Source organism: Stigmatopora argus, chromosome 16 (genome assembly GCF_051989625.1).
Source record: "Stigmatopora argus isolate UIUO_Sarg chromosome 16, RoL_Sarg_1.0, whole genome shotgun sequence".
NCBI classification, from domain to species: Eukaryota; Metazoa; Chordata; class Actinopteri; order Syngnathiformes; family Syngnathidae; genus Stigmatopora; species Stigmatopora argus.
The window spans coordinates 3,454,827-3,474,824 of NC_135402.1; the positions used below are offsets into that span (position 1 = coordinate 3,454,827).

The 19,998-nt window shown below is 41.7% G+C and overlaps 3 protein-coding genes across 5 annotated transcripts; 1 reads left to right on the top strand and 2 right to left on the bottom strand.

The window, feature by feature from the left end:
* Positions 1-437: 437 nt before the first annotated feature.
* ppp1r26 (protein phosphatase 1, regulatory subunit 26) lies at positions 438-11,923 on the bottom strand. 3 transcript variants are annotated; one of them, XR_013305649.1, is made up of 7 exons: positions 10,162-10,325; positions 6,165-9,000; positions 4,422-4,524; positions 3,840-3,895; positions 3,707-3,776; positions 957-1,133; positions 438-500 (listed from the first exon to the last, which is right to left on the bottom strand). XR_013305649.1 is itself a non-coding variant. In XM_077623376.1 (5 exons), the coding sequence occupies exons 2-5, from the start codon at positions 8,927-8,929 to the stop codon at positions 3,764-3,766; spliced, it is 2,937 nt and encodes a 978-aa protein (XP_077479502.1). In that variant the 5' UTR covers positions 8,930-9,000; positions 11,596-11,923; the 3' UTR covers positions 3,428-3,763. The 3 variants fall into 3 exon arrangements, 2 of the variants coding, with proteins under 2 accessions (XP_077479502.1, XP_077479501.1); XM_077623376.1 differs by lacking the exons at positions 438-500; positions 957-1,133; positions 10,162-10,325 and adding an exon at positions 11,596-11,923 and having other exon boundaries at positions 3,428-3,776; XM_077623375.1 differs by lacking the exons at positions 438-500; positions 957-1,133 and having other exon boundaries at positions 3,428-3,776.
* Positions 1,809-3,280, bottom strand: mrps2 (mitochondrial ribosomal protein S2). The gene is made up of 4 exons (XM_077623380.1): positions 3,016-3,280; positions 2,762-2,851; positions 2,523-2,643; positions 1,809-2,429 (listed from the first exon to the last, which is right to left on the bottom strand). Exons 1-4 carry the CDS (start codon positions 3,038-3,040, stop codon positions 1,874-1,876), a joined length of 792 nt encoding a protein of 263 aa, XP_077479506.1. The 5' UTR covers positions 3,041-3,280; the 3' UTR covers positions 1,809-1,873.
* On the top strand, positions 11,210-19,860 carry ttll11 (tubulin tyrosine ligase-like family, member 11). The gene is made up of 10 exons (XM_077623377.1): positions 11,210-12,025; positions 13,661-13,760; positions 13,826-13,959; positions 14,679-14,972; positions 15,063-15,347; positions 16,032-16,127; positions 16,194-16,306; positions 17,293-17,517; positions 17,593-17,699; positions 18,969-19,860. Exons 1-10 carry the CDS (start codon positions 11,645-11,647, stop codon positions 19,262-19,264), a joined length of 2,031 nt encoding a protein of 676 aa, XP_077479503.1. The 5' UTR covers positions 11,210-11,644; the 3' UTR covers positions 19,265-19,860.
* Positions 19,861-19,998: the final 138 nt, after the last annotated feature.

Consider the following 19,998-nt stretch of genomic DNA (forward strand, 5'->3'; position numbering starts at 1 on the left):
GCTTAAAAGTAGTCACAAAATAATAGGCCACATTTACACTACAGTCTATAAAAATGAAAAAAAAAAATATAGTAGTAAAAGTGATAGTAGTTAGATCCAAAAATCTAACTATAAATCACTACTAATCGAAGAACTCAACTGGCCTGACAAACTTGATTGGAATTTTAGTCCCAAAAACAAAGGCATTGCATTTTTTACGAAATAAATGAACAAAAGAAAAAAACTAACAATTACAGCAGACCCTTAAGACAACAATTAATCACAAAATGTTTAAATTTTAACATTAAATATGCTATTTTTGAGCATGCCTCTCTGGCTGTGGATTTCAATGAAATTAAGTACTACGTCCATCTAGTCCTTGTAATACAAACAATACTACAGTCAAAAAAATATTTAGTTTTTAGATATTGAGTTCAAGACATTTGAAGGAGTAGAAAACAATGTCAGCTCACCTGTTGTTTCGTTGAGGTTTGTGACTGACGGCCAAAAATTCCAGCAACCTGTCAAAACCAGTTGCCACTACAGCAAAATGTAGAACCCAAACTTTCGGAAATGACGTACAATAATAAGACTGGAGAATCATTTTTTTCAATGCAATACGTGTAATAATAAACATTTCCTCCAACAATCCTGAACAGTTGCAGCTAAATCTGAATGACTCAATTGTAAAGATTAAGTGCGGCTCTCTCTGCCTTTTAGTGGATCAAAATCATGTGTTTTGATGCCGAAATTAAAAAAACAACAATCCACCATTATAAAAGTTGAAAATTACACTAAACTCAAAAGAAAAAAAATCAATAAAAGCTGTTCTTTAAAAGCACCCAGTTGCAAAATATAGTCAATTTATGACATCTCAATGGCCTCCTATCAGATCATCATCCACCCTTTTCCCCCCTGCACATATACACATTATTAAATTTGTAGATGACAGCACCATATCTGAAAATGAGACTCACCAGAGACGTTTAGCACCTCACAATATAGTGTGATGATAACCACTTGAACACCAGCAAGACCAAGGATCTTATTGTTGACCTCCTGAAATTCCTGGCCATCCAGATTATACATCCCACCTGCCGAAGGCTCTTGCTACTGAGGTGACTCCAGAAAAAAATGGACTCTGCTCTCAGGTTCTGTTTGAGGACAACAGCAAAAAGACAGAAGACTTAGCATGGTTGGTCAATTCAGCACGGGGGATTGTGGGGAGTCTCCTCCCACAACTGGACTTAATTCATCACACCTGATGGCAATCAGATAAATTTGACCTCCCTTGACCCCTCCCTACAAACTACTTGCATTCCTGCAATAATATCTCATTCACACAGCAATATATATCTTGCAATATTACCATAAAATCCACATGCAGCCTTCTGGTTTTCTCTACTCAGTACGGCAATGTGTTATATATATATTCTTATTGTCGTTATATATATAGTATATAGATTATTATTTTTAATTTTAATGTCTTATGTCTCCTCAAGAGCCGTAATGGAATTTCATTGTACAAACTACACTAATGACAGATAAAGATTTGATTCTTGAACAAATGAATTTAAATTTTAAAAAGCTTACTGTAAACTGAATAAAAATATTTAATTTTAATAGTTGTGTAGAAATATTTGCTGCCATTACGAAAGAATCTAAATGCAAGAAAATATATCATCAAAATTCAAATGTGCATTATAGTATGGTGTCATATTGTTGCTTTTTTTTTAAATTGACTACTTTTAAGGTAATATTTCAATACAAATTAACCATCGAAAAAGAAATGCAGACCACACTGCACATGATTGATGAATCCAAAACAGTGCGTTTGGAAAAAGCATTTAATATTTATTATATACAGAAAATAAAAAGGATAACAAGGCCAAATTCAATATAATTCAGAGCTGGCCAAGTTGGGCCCCGTGAGACCGTGTAGCAGCTCCATTTGCTTCCTTTTGTCTTTCCCGCGCCGGATCGCCATCTTGAAAAGGCGGCAGTAGAGCTCCATAGCGACGGGCGTGTCGTCGTTGCCAGGCACTGGGTAGGTGACCAGGCTGGGGTTGCAATTGGAGTCCACCACCGCCACTGTGGGGATGTTCATCTTGGCGGCGTCGCGCAGCGCCACGTGTGTGCGGAACACATTGTTGAGCGTGCTCAAGAAAATCAGGAGGTCGGGCAGGCGCACGCCGGTGCCGTACTGCACGTGGGCATTGGTGAGCAGCCCACCCTGCCAGTAACGCGTGTGGGCGTATTCGCCGCATTCCCGCGCCGTGGTCTCCACCAAGTGACAGAATTGACGGCGTCGGCTGACAAAGAGGATCACGCCGTTGCGGTAGGCCACGTGAGCCGTGAAGTTGAGGGCCAGGCGCAGATGCTCTGCTGTCTGGTCCAAGTCCAGGATGTCCTGGTCTAAGCGACATCCATACAAGTAGGGGACCATCAACCTGAAATGCACAATATAATTCAATAAATCTGGCATTTCAGTATTTATTTACATACATATAGATCTTAAAAATGTTTTCGTTAACTGAACTCACCTGTGCCTGCATCCTTTTTTGTGACCTAGGTGCACTCTGGCATCAAACAAATTTTTGATTGTAAAAAGCTCGGACACATTGAAAAAGTCGGGTTTCTGCAGAGGAGCCTTCATAATTCCAGCTGCAAAAATAATAATGTGCATAATTTAACTTTTTGTGGATCACTTTAAAACAAAACAACGCTGGTAAATCATGACATCAACTTGGTAAAGAAATAATATTGTGTTGCATTTACGTACCAGTGGCTTGATCGCTTAGCAATGGGGGTGATTTGATTGACACTGCCGTGGAATAATGACAATTTTGATGCCGTAAAAGCGCCCATAGCCCTGAAATTGAAGATTGTTAGCATTTCCAAACTATTACAAGACTGTATTCGTGACGCCAGTTACTTAAACGAACTAATAATCTTATTTGCTATCACTTACGAATATTTGACTTGCAATCAGTAAAATGAAAACGGTAAATATACATTAAGGAAATACTACTGTACCTCTTGGTAAAGCACGGGTCGTCATGCTTGCTGGGAAATCAGAAGGTCAGCGCAACGCGCATGCGTCCTTTTTTGTCTTCTTCTTGTAGAGCGAACTCCCTATTGTTTGCTCACTACTGGCCACAGCAGGATTTGGGGGCACACGTCACCCATTTTCCTTGAAATCCTCTTTTGACTGTTATTTTTATATTTGGATTAAATCCGCGAATTTTATGAGGGTTAATGTTACGAAGGTGAGTGAATAAATAATTTTCTTTGGTACATTTTGGCTCCCATTCTCGAATTTAGAATACCATACGCGGTAATTTAAAAAAAGTATTAAACAGTGTCTATTAGTATAGATAACTATTATCTGACTATATAATAATGTATGTATAATGTACTACTTTCATTCGTTAAATAAACAACTTGTAATTTTGTCAAGCTGTATTTCAATACAATCTTTTCAACATTTTGGTCAGAAGCATTTGCTTATTTTACAACCAGTTATATAGAAAGCAGGACAAAAATGTAACAGTTCAAAAACAACACGGCAAACACAAAGTGCATCAAAACAGCAGCAACTTGAATACAAAGGTCACATTTTCACCAGGAACTTGGCAATAAATTGAAAAGGAAAACTCTCATCTCACACGAGATAATGGTACAAATAATATGTAAACATTGACACTCAACTGGAAAGGACACCAACCTTGTTCATCCAATATTCAGTAGAACGTATTTAACGGATAAAGGTGCGGGTTCCACTTTAATCATGGGTCCTGCGAAAAGATAAGATGATTAGCAGCAAGAAGCCATTAATGATTCCCACATGAATAGCGTACCTGCGTGGAGTAACAAACTGAAGCTTTCTTTTGGCGCCTGGCCTCATCATGTTGGTCTGCAAATAAATCAGTATTTAAATACAAATACACTATTGGGTAAACCTGTACAGTCCAAATATCACTATGGTACTTTACAATATTATAGTACTAATGCATGGATGAAAATCCAAGGATGTGCAGTTGGGAAATTCCTGAAAATGTTTAATTTAGTTTAGAAAATTATCTTGACGTATCCCTTCTTATTAAAACAGTTATTTGAATTTTTTTTCATGTTGTTGGATTTATTTAAAACTGAATGATGATGATGTGATCATGTATAGAGGCTTTTTTACATGTCCAATTTTTCCACTTTGTTTCATGGTCAATTAAAATGAGCTTTAGTTGCCATCAAAGTCGACAAGTTGCGCTTTTTTTTGAGTATTTTGGCAGTTTTAGAATAACAACACCACAGAAGGACAAAAGAAGGGTGATTTTGTATAATGATGATAATATTAGAGCAGAAAATGAATATTTCGGTGTAACCTGGAACATGTTATGACTGCTTGGTGTCAAGTATGTGGACGTCTTTAAAAGGGTGGATACCTCTTTCAGGAATCTGCTGTGGAACATTTGGCTGCGTTCCGCCGTGGAAAGAGCGATGTAGGGCTGTAATACAAAGCCAGGGTCGATGGAGCTCAACATGGACCTGCACGAACGAGGCACAGCACGTCAAAGTCACCTGTTCGATCCCACCGTAACCCCTCCAAAACTCGTCAGAAATAGAAATCTCAGAAACGGAAAACAACGTGTTGCTTAGATTGCGCTTTATTACATAGAGAGACACAGCAAAAACTCAACAAAATGGACTTTGGAAACAAAAGAACTAAATATTCTTACAAAATATTTACATCACTGGTAATGCACAGCATGTTCAGTTTTGTTGTCATTGTTAATAAACAAAATAAATAGCCTTGTTGGTTTTTTTTGTTTGTTTTTTTTACACAGGAGGAAAAGACAGTAAGCAAAGAAAATGCCGTTAAAGAGGATTGGAAGGACAGTGTTGAAAAGAAGAGAATTTTACATATTTATGCCACAAAGTGGTTAAAAGAAACAAACTCCAGATATGTCATAGCATAAGAATATCTTTGTTGGTGGCCACAAAGAAGGAGTTTGGAATAAATGCATCAGATGCTAAGGATGTCTTTTGTGTGCTAGATATAGTTGATTAATCATGTCAAGGAATAAGACACAAAATGGCCGCAGACCCAAACGCGGGTTCGCCTGAATGTGAATGTTTGCAGTTGCATGATAAGAAGCAAGAGTCAAGAAATAAGTGAGTGTTATGAAGTTGATTGCGTGGCCTTGAACATTATTGACTCACGTCTTGAAGCAAATAGTCATCATCGTAAAGCGTCTCGTGTCAGAAAATTGCTAGGCATCCTGGAATTTGTTCATGAATTGGTTTCTGGTGCGGTCAAGAAAATGCAAGAAAGGCTGGCACTTAAGTATGTGAATTTCTTCAGGGCTAGCAAAAATGAAAAAAATAATAATGGCACGTCCCATTTCTTTGCAGGGGCCAAAATGTGCAAAAATCATTGAATTTGTCATAAAGAAAATGACTCAATGGAATCAATCGGATGAAGACAAGAGCCTCAGTTACGTCTTAGCAATTGGCGAAAAGTATGTTAAAAAATGTACAGAAATAAGACAGAAATGTCAAGAAACTGGTCAATTGTATGGACTTAAGTCAGACTATTTTTTTGTATTTACACCAGTGTTTTTCAAGCAAATATTTGCCTTTATGTTGGTGTAGGTTTACGATAGATACCCTGCAGTTTAAACCAAATGGCTCTTAATTAATTTAGATCTTCAATTCATTTTAAATGGTACACTTTTAGTGTTATAGATATGACTTAACAACAAAGCCAGTAGTGACCCCAAAAAATGGTGTACCATACCCCGAGAATAAAGAAAATAAAAAGTCCCAAGCTTACTTTTTTAAGGTTATTATCACCCAAGCCCTTAAAAAGAAGGTTGGCATAGTTTGTTAAAAAGCGGATTGATTTTAGTAATGTTAAATAGGTTAGTTGTGTAGATGACACCATAAAGTAGAAATATCTGAAATAATATTCCTCATATTCATCTAGACACGATGACGCCTTCCTTGCGTAAGATGCTCTATTGCTCTTTTATATAATCTCATGGCACAAAACACAGACATAATTACTATAGTCAGCACATTTCGAGAAAAAAAAATCCCTGTGATCAAATTTAAACGATAAACTAATAAGGAACAGAGATCATGATACCATGTGGGACACCGTGGGCTAAAGGGGGGGTACTTACAAAGTGCTCTTCTTTTCTGGACTCTCACCCTCAGACTCGTCTACAAACTCCTCCACAGCGCCCTCTAGTGGTACGTCTCTATCGTCTCTGCCCTGGTCTGTCCTGGCCTTTCCCTCATCGCTTTGCCTGCTCTGGACCTGGACGTGGTTGGTCCGACCCGACTCCAGCTCGACAAAGACACTCTTGTCTCGCGGCATGTGCACCGTGCTAGCTGCGCCCTGATGCTGATTAGCGGGAACCGCGACCGAGAAGGGGTTTGGAGCCGGGCTTGCCGCGGGGGTCTTTGTGGTAGTTTTGTCCGTAGACAAAACGTGTCTGGCGGAGGACCAAAGATTGACCGATGGGGATGGTTTGAGCTCAACGCCATTTCTATGTGACGGAGAGGCTTGTGACGGACTGGCGCTCATTTTGGAGGAGCTGATGCGAAACAGGGTTTGGGGGTCGATGATGGGAAGTCCGAAACTCTGGCGCCACTTAATGGACTGATCCATTGCCGGAAGATTCTTGGTTTGTTCGGCGATGGGCGTGGCGGGGGTTGACAACTTTTGCTCAGCTCGAGGAAGCCAGGCAGACGTTCTGGAGGTGGAGGACCATAGCAGACCACCCGCGGGGATGGCCGAGGTCTTGGGTGTAGTCGTCGTGGCTTGGTCCTGAGGTTGACTTAAAGGACTGACAGTTTGTCTTGGAATTTCAGCCAGCTGATTTTCCGCTTTAATGTCGCCTGGCGATGGGGTACATTCGACAGAAGTGGCGATGTTGACGGACGCTTCTGTATCGTTGGTTGTAGTGTCTGGACCCTTTTCAGCCTTCTCGGCAAGGAACTTCTGGATCTCCAGCTCGATGCTGTCGTCGCTGTCCACCGAACTGCTCTCTTCCTTTATCTGGCAAACAGTTCTGGGCAGAGTGCCTGGGATTTTCACCTGAGTTTTACTGGTAACTGAATTTAGTGGCAGAGTCTTTTTGAAAGGTCGCGGTGTGTCTTTCGAGTCGCTATTTTTCTTGTGGGACTTTCTTAAAGCATTTGGCTTGGATAAAGGATGGTGTTTTGCCTTTTTGAGGGGGCCTCGTGATGGTTCCGCTTCCTCCATCAGGCGCTTCCTGGAATCGCGAACAGACTTTGTCATTCTCTTGGACTTATTCTTGGTCTTGAGGAGGGCTTTAATGGCCGTGTCGAGGTCTTCATCGCTGTCCAGTGAGCTGCTCTTGTCTCCGCTTTGTTCCGTCTTGTGATGTGATTTTTGCGAGACCACCGGTGGGGTTTGTATCTTAAGATACTCGGTAGACATGTCCGCCTCGTGTAGGCTGGAACTCGTGTTGCCTTTTTGTTTACGTCGCTGTGTGAAGGACAACCTCGGAGGTTTCTTTTGACTGAATCCTTCTGTCGTCATTGGTGTGCTGGATTCTTCGGGGGAACTTTTGAGCATTTGTGCCTTTTGCTCAAGAAATTTCATAATCTCTTGTTCAATCCCATCTTCACTGTCAACTGAACTGACATCGCCGTTCTCCTCCATAATTGCAGATTGTCGTGTGGGTCCGACTGGGCTGCAACTGAAGTCCAGATGGGATGTGAAGGCTTCAGGCATGACCGTCTTGGAGATGTCCAGAATGGCTTCAGCGCACATGAGCTCAGCGGTGGTGTTGGCTTTCGGAAGGACTTTGGCAGGCTGGTCAGTAAACCCTTCGACTCGAAACAAGAGCGACTCGTTTCCTTGGCTTCTTTGGTTAACATTCAGGGATGCGTGGAAAAGAGTGGGAGGTGGCGGTTGCGTTGGTAGCACTGCCTTCTCCGGTTGTTTCTTGTCTTTTTTGAGTGTGTTTCTTTTGGTGTATTGAAACCCTGTGGTTGCGGATGAATTTGACGCAGACTTATATTGTGGTTTGGGCACAGTCTTCTCACGGAGTTGCTCAAGCTGATAGTGGCGAATGGCCTCCTCGATACCGTCGTCGCTGGAGGAGTCTGACTCCTCCACCGAGGCAAGGGGCTTGAAAGTGTCCCCCCTGGTCTGCTGGTCAAACCTCTCCAGCTGGTATCTCTGGATGGCCTCTTCGATGCCGTCGTCACTGCTGGAGTCGTTGGAACTGTCCTCCATCTTGCATGCTCGAGGGTTTGCGTTCATAGTTTTCGTCGCCTGGTTCATCAGCATGAGGCGCGCCAACTCGGAATTCCGGACAGCTGCCTCGTGAAGCGAGGCCTTGTGTTTGATGTACTTTTTCACAGGTACGGTTGCTGGGGTTGCTTGAATGACGCTCTGAGGACAGTGGCTTCTCATGATGGAGAAAGCCTGGCTTTCCGACTTCATTCCACTAACGTTTTGCTTGGATGTCTGAACAAAAGCTTCTGCCTTGCCTTTGTGGCCGTCCTTCTCCTTCAGGTATTCAAGGATGGCCTCCTCAATTCCTTGGTCCACAGAGTCATCAGTATCACTGGTCTGGTCCCCGTCTTTAAAAGGAACACAAGTGGGACATTTTTTTGTCTTAGACTTGGTGGTCACTAGGGGTCCCCCCACTCCCTTACAGGTCTGGGGAGGACCATCTTGCCTCTGAGCCACATTGGCCTTCACATTGTCGTCCATCTCTAATGAGGACTGACTGGTCCTTAGGCTCTCAATGATCATCTGGACCTTGTTTGAGATAGAAGAACTGCGGCCAGACAGCTCTGCATCCGAGTCATTGAAGCAAATGGGAATGCTACAGCCCCCAGGTGGTCCGCATGCTCTCCACTCTGTGTGAGGCGCTGCGACAGTGGGTGCGTTCATCAAGTACATTCTACTTCAATGAGGTGAGGGAGAGGACCTTAGGGAGTACACCTGCCTCCTTCGGGATCACATTGTTCCTCCTTTGAAGAAATAAAAATAACAGACATAATTGAAAACATTAAGCATAAAAAACTTTATCAACATCATTGTGAAGTAACTTGCTGACTGATTCATTTTTCATTAATTGTAACATATTTAACAAAACTGTCAATTAAAAATGAAGCAAATCACTTTTCTAAAAAAAAACCTATTTAAATCCAGATTGAACTTGATTTTGGGGGGTGGGGATATGATATATTTTTATTTAATTCTGGAACATATTCTGAAATAAATAAATACCGAGGCACCTTCCATGGGAAAAGATCTGATTACGTTATTATTATTTTTTCATGTGGACCTCCCGATTTGCAGAGGAATCATTTCCAATATGGATGTCCACTCACCCAGGCCAGAACCCACCTTTAGGAAGCCGGCATATATGCACCGTGAGTGGGCTTTCCGAAGAACATCGAGCCCGTAAAAACACACATAAACACCCCACAATTAACATCAAATCTCCCTATTCCATGACTACTCAACTACAACCAGGGAAAATTAGGTGAAAGTGGGCCTGCTTTTGATGCGTATACACGACCAGCTACAACCCTGCAAAGGCGGCCGGAAACCACGTACACGAAGCGGGTATAGCTCGCTCAAGGAGCCCGGCGAAAAAACATGACAAATCGAATAAAATCCATGCAAGAATCTTCCCAACTTTGCTTCACACTTGGTAGAAAGTTCCCCCCAGAGCACATTTATACGTCTTTTACGGTGTTTCATGCTCAGCACCCCGGACGTTTTGATACAGAGCAACCCTCGCTCTCCTCGTCACACTCTAGCGGTGTTGAGGGCTCGGTTGCTCGGCGTGGGGGAGCTACGAGACGCCGCACCGCAACCATGTTTCTCGGCTTGCAGCATAGTTGTCCGACAATGACGAAATGCGTCGTCAAACCACGTTATTGACTAAACTATACGGCTAAAGGGAGGGATGCTTATGTCCAGCGGCGTGGAAGAACGGCATAGCTGGAAGGTGGGGGGAGGAAGACGGCAAGCAGAAAGGCGGGAGCGCGGCCTCCCCGATGCCGCAGCCCCGGCATTTTCTCCGGCTAAGAAAGCCTTTGTACTGACGCCCAGAGCCTGGGCTTACCGGGCCAGGCTTGGTGCATTGCAAAAACAACCGCGATGGCGAGGTTAAAACTTACCGGAGGCGAATAAAAGAAATGCGAAGAGTGCGCATTAGTGAGCTCCGGTAAAGAACACCGCGGTGGTGGGGTTTCAAGTGGCCGTCTTTTGAGCTCGATCGCTGGCTTTCGCTGTCGACTGCCGGGCGGGCGGACCAGCTCCCTTAAAGGCGATTGCTGCCTGCCTGGCTATTTACCACAGCCGAAAGGACCCATTTCAAATATGTCCTTGTCATTTATTTTACTTTTCTTTCCAATCAGAAACACACTAAAGATCAGTTTTCTCCAATTAAATGTTTTGAGAACTTATTTTAAACTAAATAATGCCTTATGTTTATACTTTTGGACACAGTTTCAATGAAAAGTTGTATCTTCAGGTCATTACATTTTATAGTAGGGTATGAGTACACGTGACTCAAGGCATCTTTTGACCAATTATAAATATATTAAATATAGATAATTACATAATGCATCCACTGAGCATAACAATTGGGTGAATAAAGAAAACAAGTTAAAAACTATTCAAACTTCACGCATTCCCTGCCATTCCCAACGATAGACGTCCAATTCGTTTAAACTGGGAGGGCTGACTGTCCATGCACATCTGTCAGTGCCATTGACAGTGCTAAACGTCGAATTTCATTTGGATCGGGAAGATTGCTAGCCTCTCCAAAGTAATTTCATTGAAGTTTATTGTTCGTTATTTGCTGATAATGTTTTAATCAATTTAATTTTGCGGTGTTGTGGACACTGACCCAAATATTTTGCACTCCATGATTGCATTAAAATACTATTAGGATGCTTAGTGTTGCAATGCAACAATTAGAAGGATTTCAATGAATATAGTATAATGTTAAATTTGGATGCACAATCCATAGAGTGAATAACGGTGTCAATAATAATAATATAAACACAATCAAGGAATCTATGGAGGGAGATTAAAAAAGTGTACCCAAACTAGGGGAATATCCATAACTGCCCACATAGTTAAAATTTTAAGTTTCTTACAGATAAATTTGCCTTTTCTAGGCTAGCATAGATGCTCCGACATTTACGAGGAACCCTGAACGCAACACAGCCCCCCTCCCCCGGCTCCATGGAAGCTGGGTGGCTGGCAGGCTAACATCTAGCAGCTGCCCGACCAGTGCACGATGATTGCTCCTTCTTATAGCGACGGAACGTGGGCCGATGCCGGTAATGTGAGCATCCATTGACAGACAGGACCTCTCGGTAGCCATCCAGATTTGCCTCGGCCTCCAGATTGCCCGACAAGTATCGCATATGGAACTTCATCTACTTAATTGTTTGCGGTAGCTAGCATGCTAACTAGCCGGAAGATGCTTCGGGACTGTTGGGCACTTAGCTGACCCCCCCACCAACCCAAAAATTGATTTACAACCGCCCCAAAACAGACAGCAATGCGGGAGACTTCGCGATCCGGCGGTGTCGGGTTACCGGACGTGTTGGTGGTAAGACAGCTCCCAGTCCGGCGGCGTCAAGCATCATGAGCGACTGTTGCGGCGGAAGCGGAACGGTGCGTCCGCCTGATGTCGAAGGCACGGAAGACGACGACAAGTGTTTAGTACCCCTTTCCCCGGTTTTGCTGGACGCTTCCGGGGTTCCCGCCTTCGAATGCCGCGCTATGGGGACGGGCGCAAATATAACTCAACTGGGGGGTGTCCAACAGCAGATCGTCGTTAAAAGCATCGGGCAAGTGATAGGGGTCAAGTGGGAAGCAAATGGCAACTACTCAAGCGGCGTTCAGGGCCAGGAGGATGGAGAAAAACTCGCCAAAAAGAGGAGGCCGGTGACGGTGGACATATCCAAAGCCAAAACGTCTCTGGAGGGGCTCAAGATCAGCATTAAACAGCTCAAGTGGAAAGAGGTTGGACGATTAAAAGTACAGTTTTCCGATAGAGACACCCCAAATAAGTTGGGAGACCTTAGTTCAATTGTTTTTTTAAAGGGATAGGCGTGGCAAAAAACTTTAAACTTGAATGAATATAATTAAACTGCAAACATCAGATTTTAAATTTAAATCAATGATCAGTTACCACAATATTACTATATAGTACTGAGAATAGCATTCAATGATAGCTACACAATATCACTATATAGTACTGAGAATAGCATTCAATGTCCAACATTGCTCCACTGCATCCATTTTGGCTCCATTGTACGTTTGTAGTTATGTTAAAATATGATAACAATTTACTCCTGAGCCAATTAGTTGACTCAGCACAAAAATAATTGTCTTTTAATCGGCTGTTGAAATAAACTTCAGTGTCAGCCCTTTATTATTAACGTGGAGTAGGTGTAACCCAACAGCTACGTGTTATTAAATATTTACAAGGTTGCTAATTGAGCTCTTCTTCCTGCATAATCCAAAATTGTCAGTGTGGATGTGCTCTCATTGGTGGAACAAAAGATATTCCCCTTTATCCGCGTCGCTGTCCGTCATCTCATTCAAACAGATGTGGAGCTGGCCATGGTCCTGAACATTTTTCGTGGGGGGCAAATGGCACCCTTCTAAAGATAATGATAAGATTAAACCTGTCTAATCCAATCACCTGTAAATCCTCTTTCAGGCAGTTGTGTTAACTTGCTGGCATGACAACAGCAAAGATGAGTTATAACATTCGCCATTTACGTTTGTGGTGAGCAAACAAATACAGGTAAATATTTATTTTTAGACGTAGATGTTCATTTGGAATGCACTCGGATCCAAGGATTTGGATTTTTCTCTCGGTTTTACTTTCTCAGCCCTCCCTGTTTTACACTTTCGCGTGCTAACTCACTAATGGGATGCACTCCTATAATTCTTTCAAGGATCATCCTGGTCTGAAAATCCGAGTGGCATAAGTGCCAGGAATGTTGACACTGCCAACTTCAAGATGTTTAATAGTAAGATCGTCAATGGCCAAAAATAGCTATGAGGAAAAAAAAGGGAACTTTGTATTGCCTGACCCTAAATGTAATGTTTCCAAAGCAAATGTTTAATTAATCAAATATTCATGTGTCCTTAACACGGACTAAAAAAACTAACAATTTTCCCCATTTAAAAACTATATGCAACGTTCTGTTTTTAAAATAAAAAAAATAAACAAATTAAATATTAATGAGAAAAGAGAGAAAAACATTTAAGTTACATTTAAATAAAAGAAAAAAGTTTCATTGTAATTTTGACTTTCATTGAAAACATTACCTACCCCAAAATAAATTAAAATCCAAAATCCTATTAAAAAAACTAACTTCAATCAAGATGAATGAAAAAAAAAAACTCTTTCCATGTTATTGTAAATTTAAAACATTTTCCTCCTTTTTTGGTCATTTTTTTTCAACTTTAATTACGTGCGAACAAAGTATAATGTTTCCTAGTGATGGAATAACCTTTTAAAACCTCCACTTAGTGTCAGTTTGACAGCTTTTACTGCAACGTAACATCTCTTAGCCACAGTTAATCAAGATTATCCTTCCAATGCAACAAGCTAACACATTGATGCTCCATTCTTACCTGCAGATTCCCACAGCAAGACGAGCCCCGTGTGACATCTACTGGCACGGCGTTTCCTTCCACGACAATGAGAACATCACGTCCGGCCAGGTCAACAAGTTCCCAGGTGCTCTGAATGGCGGTCCCCTGCAAAAGAGTGGGCGTCCGTTTTAACGCTTGCTCACTTGACAGGAATGCTGGAAATGTCGCGGAAGACAAACCTGAGCCGGGCGGTGCGCATCATGCAAGAGCTGTTCCCCCTCGAGTACGACTTCTACCCGCGCTCTTGGATCCTGCCTGATGAGTACCAACAGTTCTCCGCGCAGGTGGGTGTACAGGACGTACACGAATGGAGGTATTTCTTTCATTTTGCTGTCGTGTTAAAGAAATTATGTCTGAAAAAAAACATGGGGAGTCTGGCATTTCTCAGGTATTTTCAAAGGACAAACTGATGCTAGATTGTCATTTGGTTTGTTTGAAAATAATATTTCAGTCTCAGTTGGGTTTTTTTTCTTAGGGAGTTAGTCTTATTTCGCCGTGAACAAAACTCTAAATGGCTAAAATGTATAAATTTTAGGGAGAGCTAGTCTGGAAAACCAGATATTTTGAAAAATTACTGATTTTGAAACAGATACAATTTGATTTTTTCCCTTGTTCAATTTAGGTGTCAGGGAATAAAGATTTTTTTTAAATTATTTTTTAAAATTATTCTTCACAACTCAAACCTTATTGTTTTAAGTTAAAGTATTTCGGCAAAAGTCTTTCTCATTTGAAACAAATGATTTTTATTTTAATAGTTTACTAGGTTTGTAAAAAAATATTGCAAACAACTTCATTCTCATTTTTTAAAATTGAATTTGACTTTTAAACAAAACAGATTACCCTTCCAAACTCATGATTTTTAAATATTTTAATTAAATAAAACACACGTTTAGAATGATGGGAACATTATTTTAATTTAAAGCTGACATTGGTACATAAGTGTGTAGTTTTTTTGCAGAAACACATGTAGGACGCCTATTTATTTCCATTATCGCCCTGACAGATTCGTACGGTGAAAGAGAGCGACGCCACGCTCCACCCAACGTTTATCGTCAAGCCCGACGGCGGCTCTCAGGGTGAAGGCATCTACCTCATCCGCGACCCCGCCGAGCTGAGGGTGCCGCTGGCAGGCTCGCAGATCCGACAGGCGGTGGTCCAAGAGTACATCCACAAGCCGCTCCTGGTCGACAAGCTCAAGTTCGACATCCGTCTCTACGTGCTGCTCAAGTCTCTGGATCCGCTGGAGATTTACATCGCGAAGGAGGGCTTGACGCGCTTCTGCACTGAGCCCTACCAGGTGGGTGCCATTTTCCAGCCTTGAAATAAAGATATTAGATGCCATAAGATGGAGGCAAGTGATTGATGGTGCATGGCTTTTGCGCCTCAGGAGCCCAGCCAGAAGAACCTGGGCCACGTGTTCATGCACCTGACCAACTACTCGCTCAACGTGCACAGTGTCAACTTTGTGCACTCGGAAAGCCAGAGCACGGGGAGCAAGCGCACCCTCTCCAGCGTTTTGCAGCGGCTGGCCGACAAAGGCGTGGACGTCAAGAGGGTTTGGTCGGATATCATCGCCCTGGTCATCAAAACCGTCGTCGCAGTGGTGCCTCAACTTAAAGTTTACTACCAGGCTGACATCCCGCCCGGGAAGCCCGGACCCTCCTGTTTCCAGGTGTTTTATTCATATTGAGAAATAATACACATACACACACAAGTGAACTATTATTTATTTCATTTAAAAATAGCAGAAAAATAATAATAAAATAAAAAAGTATACAGTAATCCCTCAAATAGCGCAGTCAATGTAGACAAGACTTGGCCGCGATAATCAAAAAAATCGTGAAGTAGGGTCACACTTATTAAAAAAAATAATTACACATTTTTACTTTAGTGCTAAGTCCTAGTAGCAAGAGTAGCTTCCGCTTACAAGTTTTAACGTTGGTTTTTACATTAAAAAAATAGCAGAAAAAAATCGCAAAGTAGTGAATTCGCGATAAGTGAAGTCGCGATAATTGAGGGATTACTGTAATTTTACAAGTTTTTTTCTTAGAATTGTTACAATGAGTAAGGTTATTTTAGGATACTTTTTCCTTTAAATACTTATTGAGGAGGGGCATGAAAATATTTTAAAAATGGGTTTTATCAGGTTAAAAATTGTGACTTGAACATCCCTCCCTCCCAGTCTTTGTTTTTCACAAAAAAAGTATACCCTAGAAAAAAACGATAAATCCTAGCATGTCAAAAGCACCACTGGGCGGCAGCCTTGTTCCACAAAAAACAAAAATCCTTCAATTTAAACGATGTGTTTGCTAGCTGTGACAAATCCAACCAATGGCGTTTTCATGTCTCTTATCAGATCTTAGGTTTTGATATCCTCCTGATGAAGAATCTAAAGCCCATTCTCCTGGAGGTCAACGCCAACCCCAGCATGCGCATCGAACACGAGCAGGAAGTATGACGAGTGATGGTGTCGCGTGACTTTTTTGGGAATTTTTCAATGCCCTTGTTTTTGCTCCAGGTTTCGCCGGGCGTGTTTGAATGCGTTCCCAGTCCGGTGGATGAGGAAGTGAAAGTAGGCGTGATCAGGGACACTCTACGCTTGATGGATCCCAGAGTAAAGAGAGTGCCCATGTAAGTACTGGCCACCTCTTAACTTTTTTGGGGGGTGTTGATGTAGAGCACGTGTCAAAGTGGTGGCTTGGGGGCCAAATCTGGCCCGCCGCATCATTTTGTGTGGCCCGGGAAAGTAAATCATGAGTGCCGACTTTCTGTTTTAGGATCAAATTAAAATGAAGAGTATATATGTATATTACATTTCCTGGTTTTCCCCCTTTTACATCAATAATTGTAATTTTTAAATCATTTTTTTGTGTTTTTAGTTCAAAAATCATTTAGTAAAATCTAAAAATGTTTAAAAAAAGATTAAATAAACAGTTTTAGATCTATAAAAAACTGGATATTCAGGTCTTTTAATCCATTTATAAAAAAAAAAAATCTAAGTATTATATCTAAAATGGTCCGGCCCACGTGAAATGAAGTTGACGTTAAACAGCCCGCAAACCAACCCGAGTCTGACACCCTTGATGTAGACTTTCAAAGAGTTTTTTTTCTCTCGTAAAAATACACTGTAAAAATTTATGCCAAATTTGTGCTAACTTGAGTTATCCAGTTTGGGAATTATTCAATGTTTGGAGCAACATTCAGTTGACCTAAATTTAAATGTTAAACTTAGGTCAAATTTACTTAAAATCCTTACTTAGTATAGGTGATGCTAACATAAAATTTTAAATTATGCTTTAATAAGTTCTGCTGCTGTTGTTGCTGCAATTTAGAATTATTATAGACACCAAAATTAAATGCAAAAACTAGTATATGACTTAAAATACTGTGTTGAAAAAAATACTACTTACCTTAAAATAATTAATTCCCGGTTACTTTTTTACTAAATTTTTTAAATGTTTTAGTAAATATAAAAAATTCAGCAAATGGTTTGTTTTCTGAAAAAAATGGGAGTCCCAGTATACAAATCTTAGTTTTTTTCCTCTCACTAGTTCCTTTTTGAAATCCATCTCTAAATAGGACGTTATCTGAGATTCATATGTCCGTGCGTTGAAAAGTTCCCAGCGAAAGTCGTTGGGCACAGAGGAGGCTGCGGGCGACACGCCGTTGAGGATTCACCCCGACGCCATGCCCTCGCCATGCCTCAAGCAGGTGTACCCCAAGTACAGCCGGCAGTTCAACTACCTTCGCGTGGTGGAGCGCATCGCCGCCCTCTTCGTCCGCTTTCTCGGCGTCAAGGGGAACATGCGCCTGGGGCCCACCGCCTTTCGAACCTTCATCAGGTATGGGAAAAGATTGGTCGCCATATCAGAGGGGGAAAAAAGGGTAAGTCAACATTGGGGACTCATTGCGTGCAGAAACTGCAAGCTGAGTAGCAGCAACTTTACCATGGCATCCGTGGACATCCTCTACATTGACATCACGCGGCGCTGGTCTGGAGCCTTGCCTGACTCGCGGGAAGCCGGTAAGTGGGCGGGGCGAGCTAGTCGCGTGGTCTGATTCCCCCAATTTGAACAAATCCCTCCCAACATTACAGTAATCCCTCGATTATGGCGACTTCACGATTTCGCGTTTTTTCTGCTATTAATGATTTAAAAAAACATTTTTTTATTTTTAAATTCATAAAAATGTGAACTCGTAAGCGGAAGCCACTCTTGCTACTAGGACTTTTTTTTTGATCGCCGGACGTTTGGTCGCCGGACGTTTGGTCGCCGGACGTTGGTCGCCGGATGTTTGGTCGCCCGGGTGAATATAATTTTGAGAGCTGGTTTCAACAGTAAACTCTGTCATGTTGTCAAACGTCCGGCGACCAAACGTCCGGGCGACCAAACGTCCGGGCGACCAAACGTCCGGGCGACCAAACGTCCGGCGATCAAACGTCCAAGTACCGGGGTGACCCTACTTTGCTATTTTTCGATTATCGTGGCCATGTCTGGTCTACATTAACTGTGATATTCAAGGGATTACTGTAATGAGTTATTAGTAATATGCTGGTTTTAACGAATCCCCTAAAAAATACTCCGTTATTTTTGCAAGTCAGTTGTGCAACACAATAAGTTTGCAAACCACTTATGTTCCAAAATAGTTGGTTATTTGTTCTTATTATATTAATAAATTTTCTTGCTGTACGAGGCATTGTTTTTCAAAGTTTCTTTCAGTAGTGTGTAAATAAATATATTAGGCATATCCTTATTCCAAGGATTTTTACTGTAATCCAAAAGACCTTTTGTGTTAGGCGGGGGCGGATTTCAAATTTGGGTTTGTGATGAGGCACGTTGGGTGCCCTTCCAAGTCGTGCTTCCTCGCAGGCTGCTCAATCCCCAAAATGATGAAAGGATCACCTTTCATGGTCTATTCAAAGAAGGAGCACGCTTCTTCTTGGCTTTAATGAGCACAAAGTCGAAGGCAGTTTTGCTAAAGAAGAAAGAAAAAAAAAAAGAAAGCTGTCGAAAGAAAAACTCATGGAAAATGCAAGAAGAGAATAGAAGAAAACCTCTTTTGGTTTCAGGAAAAAAAGCCGCCAGCTAAAGAGAATGAAGTAGAAATATTTAAAAACAAAAAAATAACTGTTATTATTAGGGAAGTGCCCATATTCAAAAGAAAGTGGTTTGAAATCAATAAGAAAAAAATATAGGACCCCTTTTAACCGTATATTTTTTCATCAGCACTATGTTATGCACATGGAGGAGTAACTTTAATTCAATATTTATGTTTGTGTCTTTTTTTTTTTCAGGCATGGGCTTACAGGCCTTTGTGGAGGCCTTCTTTTACATGGCGGCGCGCAGGTTCAAGTCCCAGACGGCCCGCGAGCAAGCCGTGTCCCTCCTGGATGCGTGCGAGGCGCAGCTGGAGACGCCACCGCAAGCCCCCGAAGAGCGCCGCTCGCTAAGCTGCGGTCGAGTCGTCTCCCGCGGAGGGGCGCTCAAGATAGGTACTCGCTTCCGGCACGCCGGCTTCCCCCCACAGCGACGTGCCTCGAGCCGAGAAGGCCGAGGGTTCGAACCTCGCTCGCGAGACGCCGACAATTGATCAATGCCGCCTTGACTTCTGCCTGGCAACAGCATGCACACGTGACTAAAGGGGGTAAGCCAACACGAGGGTCTTAACCCGTCCGGCCCACCCAGGATTGACTTTTTGCGACGATTGTCTAATATTTCACGAAATTGTAAGCATTGCTAATATTTGCTGTTTTTAATTGGATAATTCAATGAAAGTACACAATTTTAATTGTTTACATATTTTATGTAGAGTAGGTGGTGTACATAGGTTTTTTTAACACAAAAAATATTTTAAGTAGTTATATTTATTTATTAATTCAACTTAATTAGAACATGTGCAGTATGGTTAATTGCACAAGGTTATTTATCAAGTTAATTTTGGTTACCTTAACTTGGAGGTCAAAAGTTTGCCCACCCCTGTGATGCGTTCAGGGACTTTTTCAATAACGTCATGATTTTGCACAAAGACTTATATGCACAGAAATGCATGAAATTGATTAATAAAACTGTGCAAGGTCATTTTTTTTTTTGGAATGGCAAAAACTATTAAATCCACTGAGGCAGCTACTAGAAAAACTAAATATATATGTACTAGTAGCTGTGAGAAAATAAAAATGTTAAAATTGAGTGTCGATGTCGAGACTAATTTTGTTACATTTCCACCTACCTTAGTTTAGCATTTAGAATTCGGTGATTTTAAATAATAGGAATAGAAAAGGGAAACAGTTAATGTTGTTGTTCGGAGAGAAGGGAGGGACTGTGGGA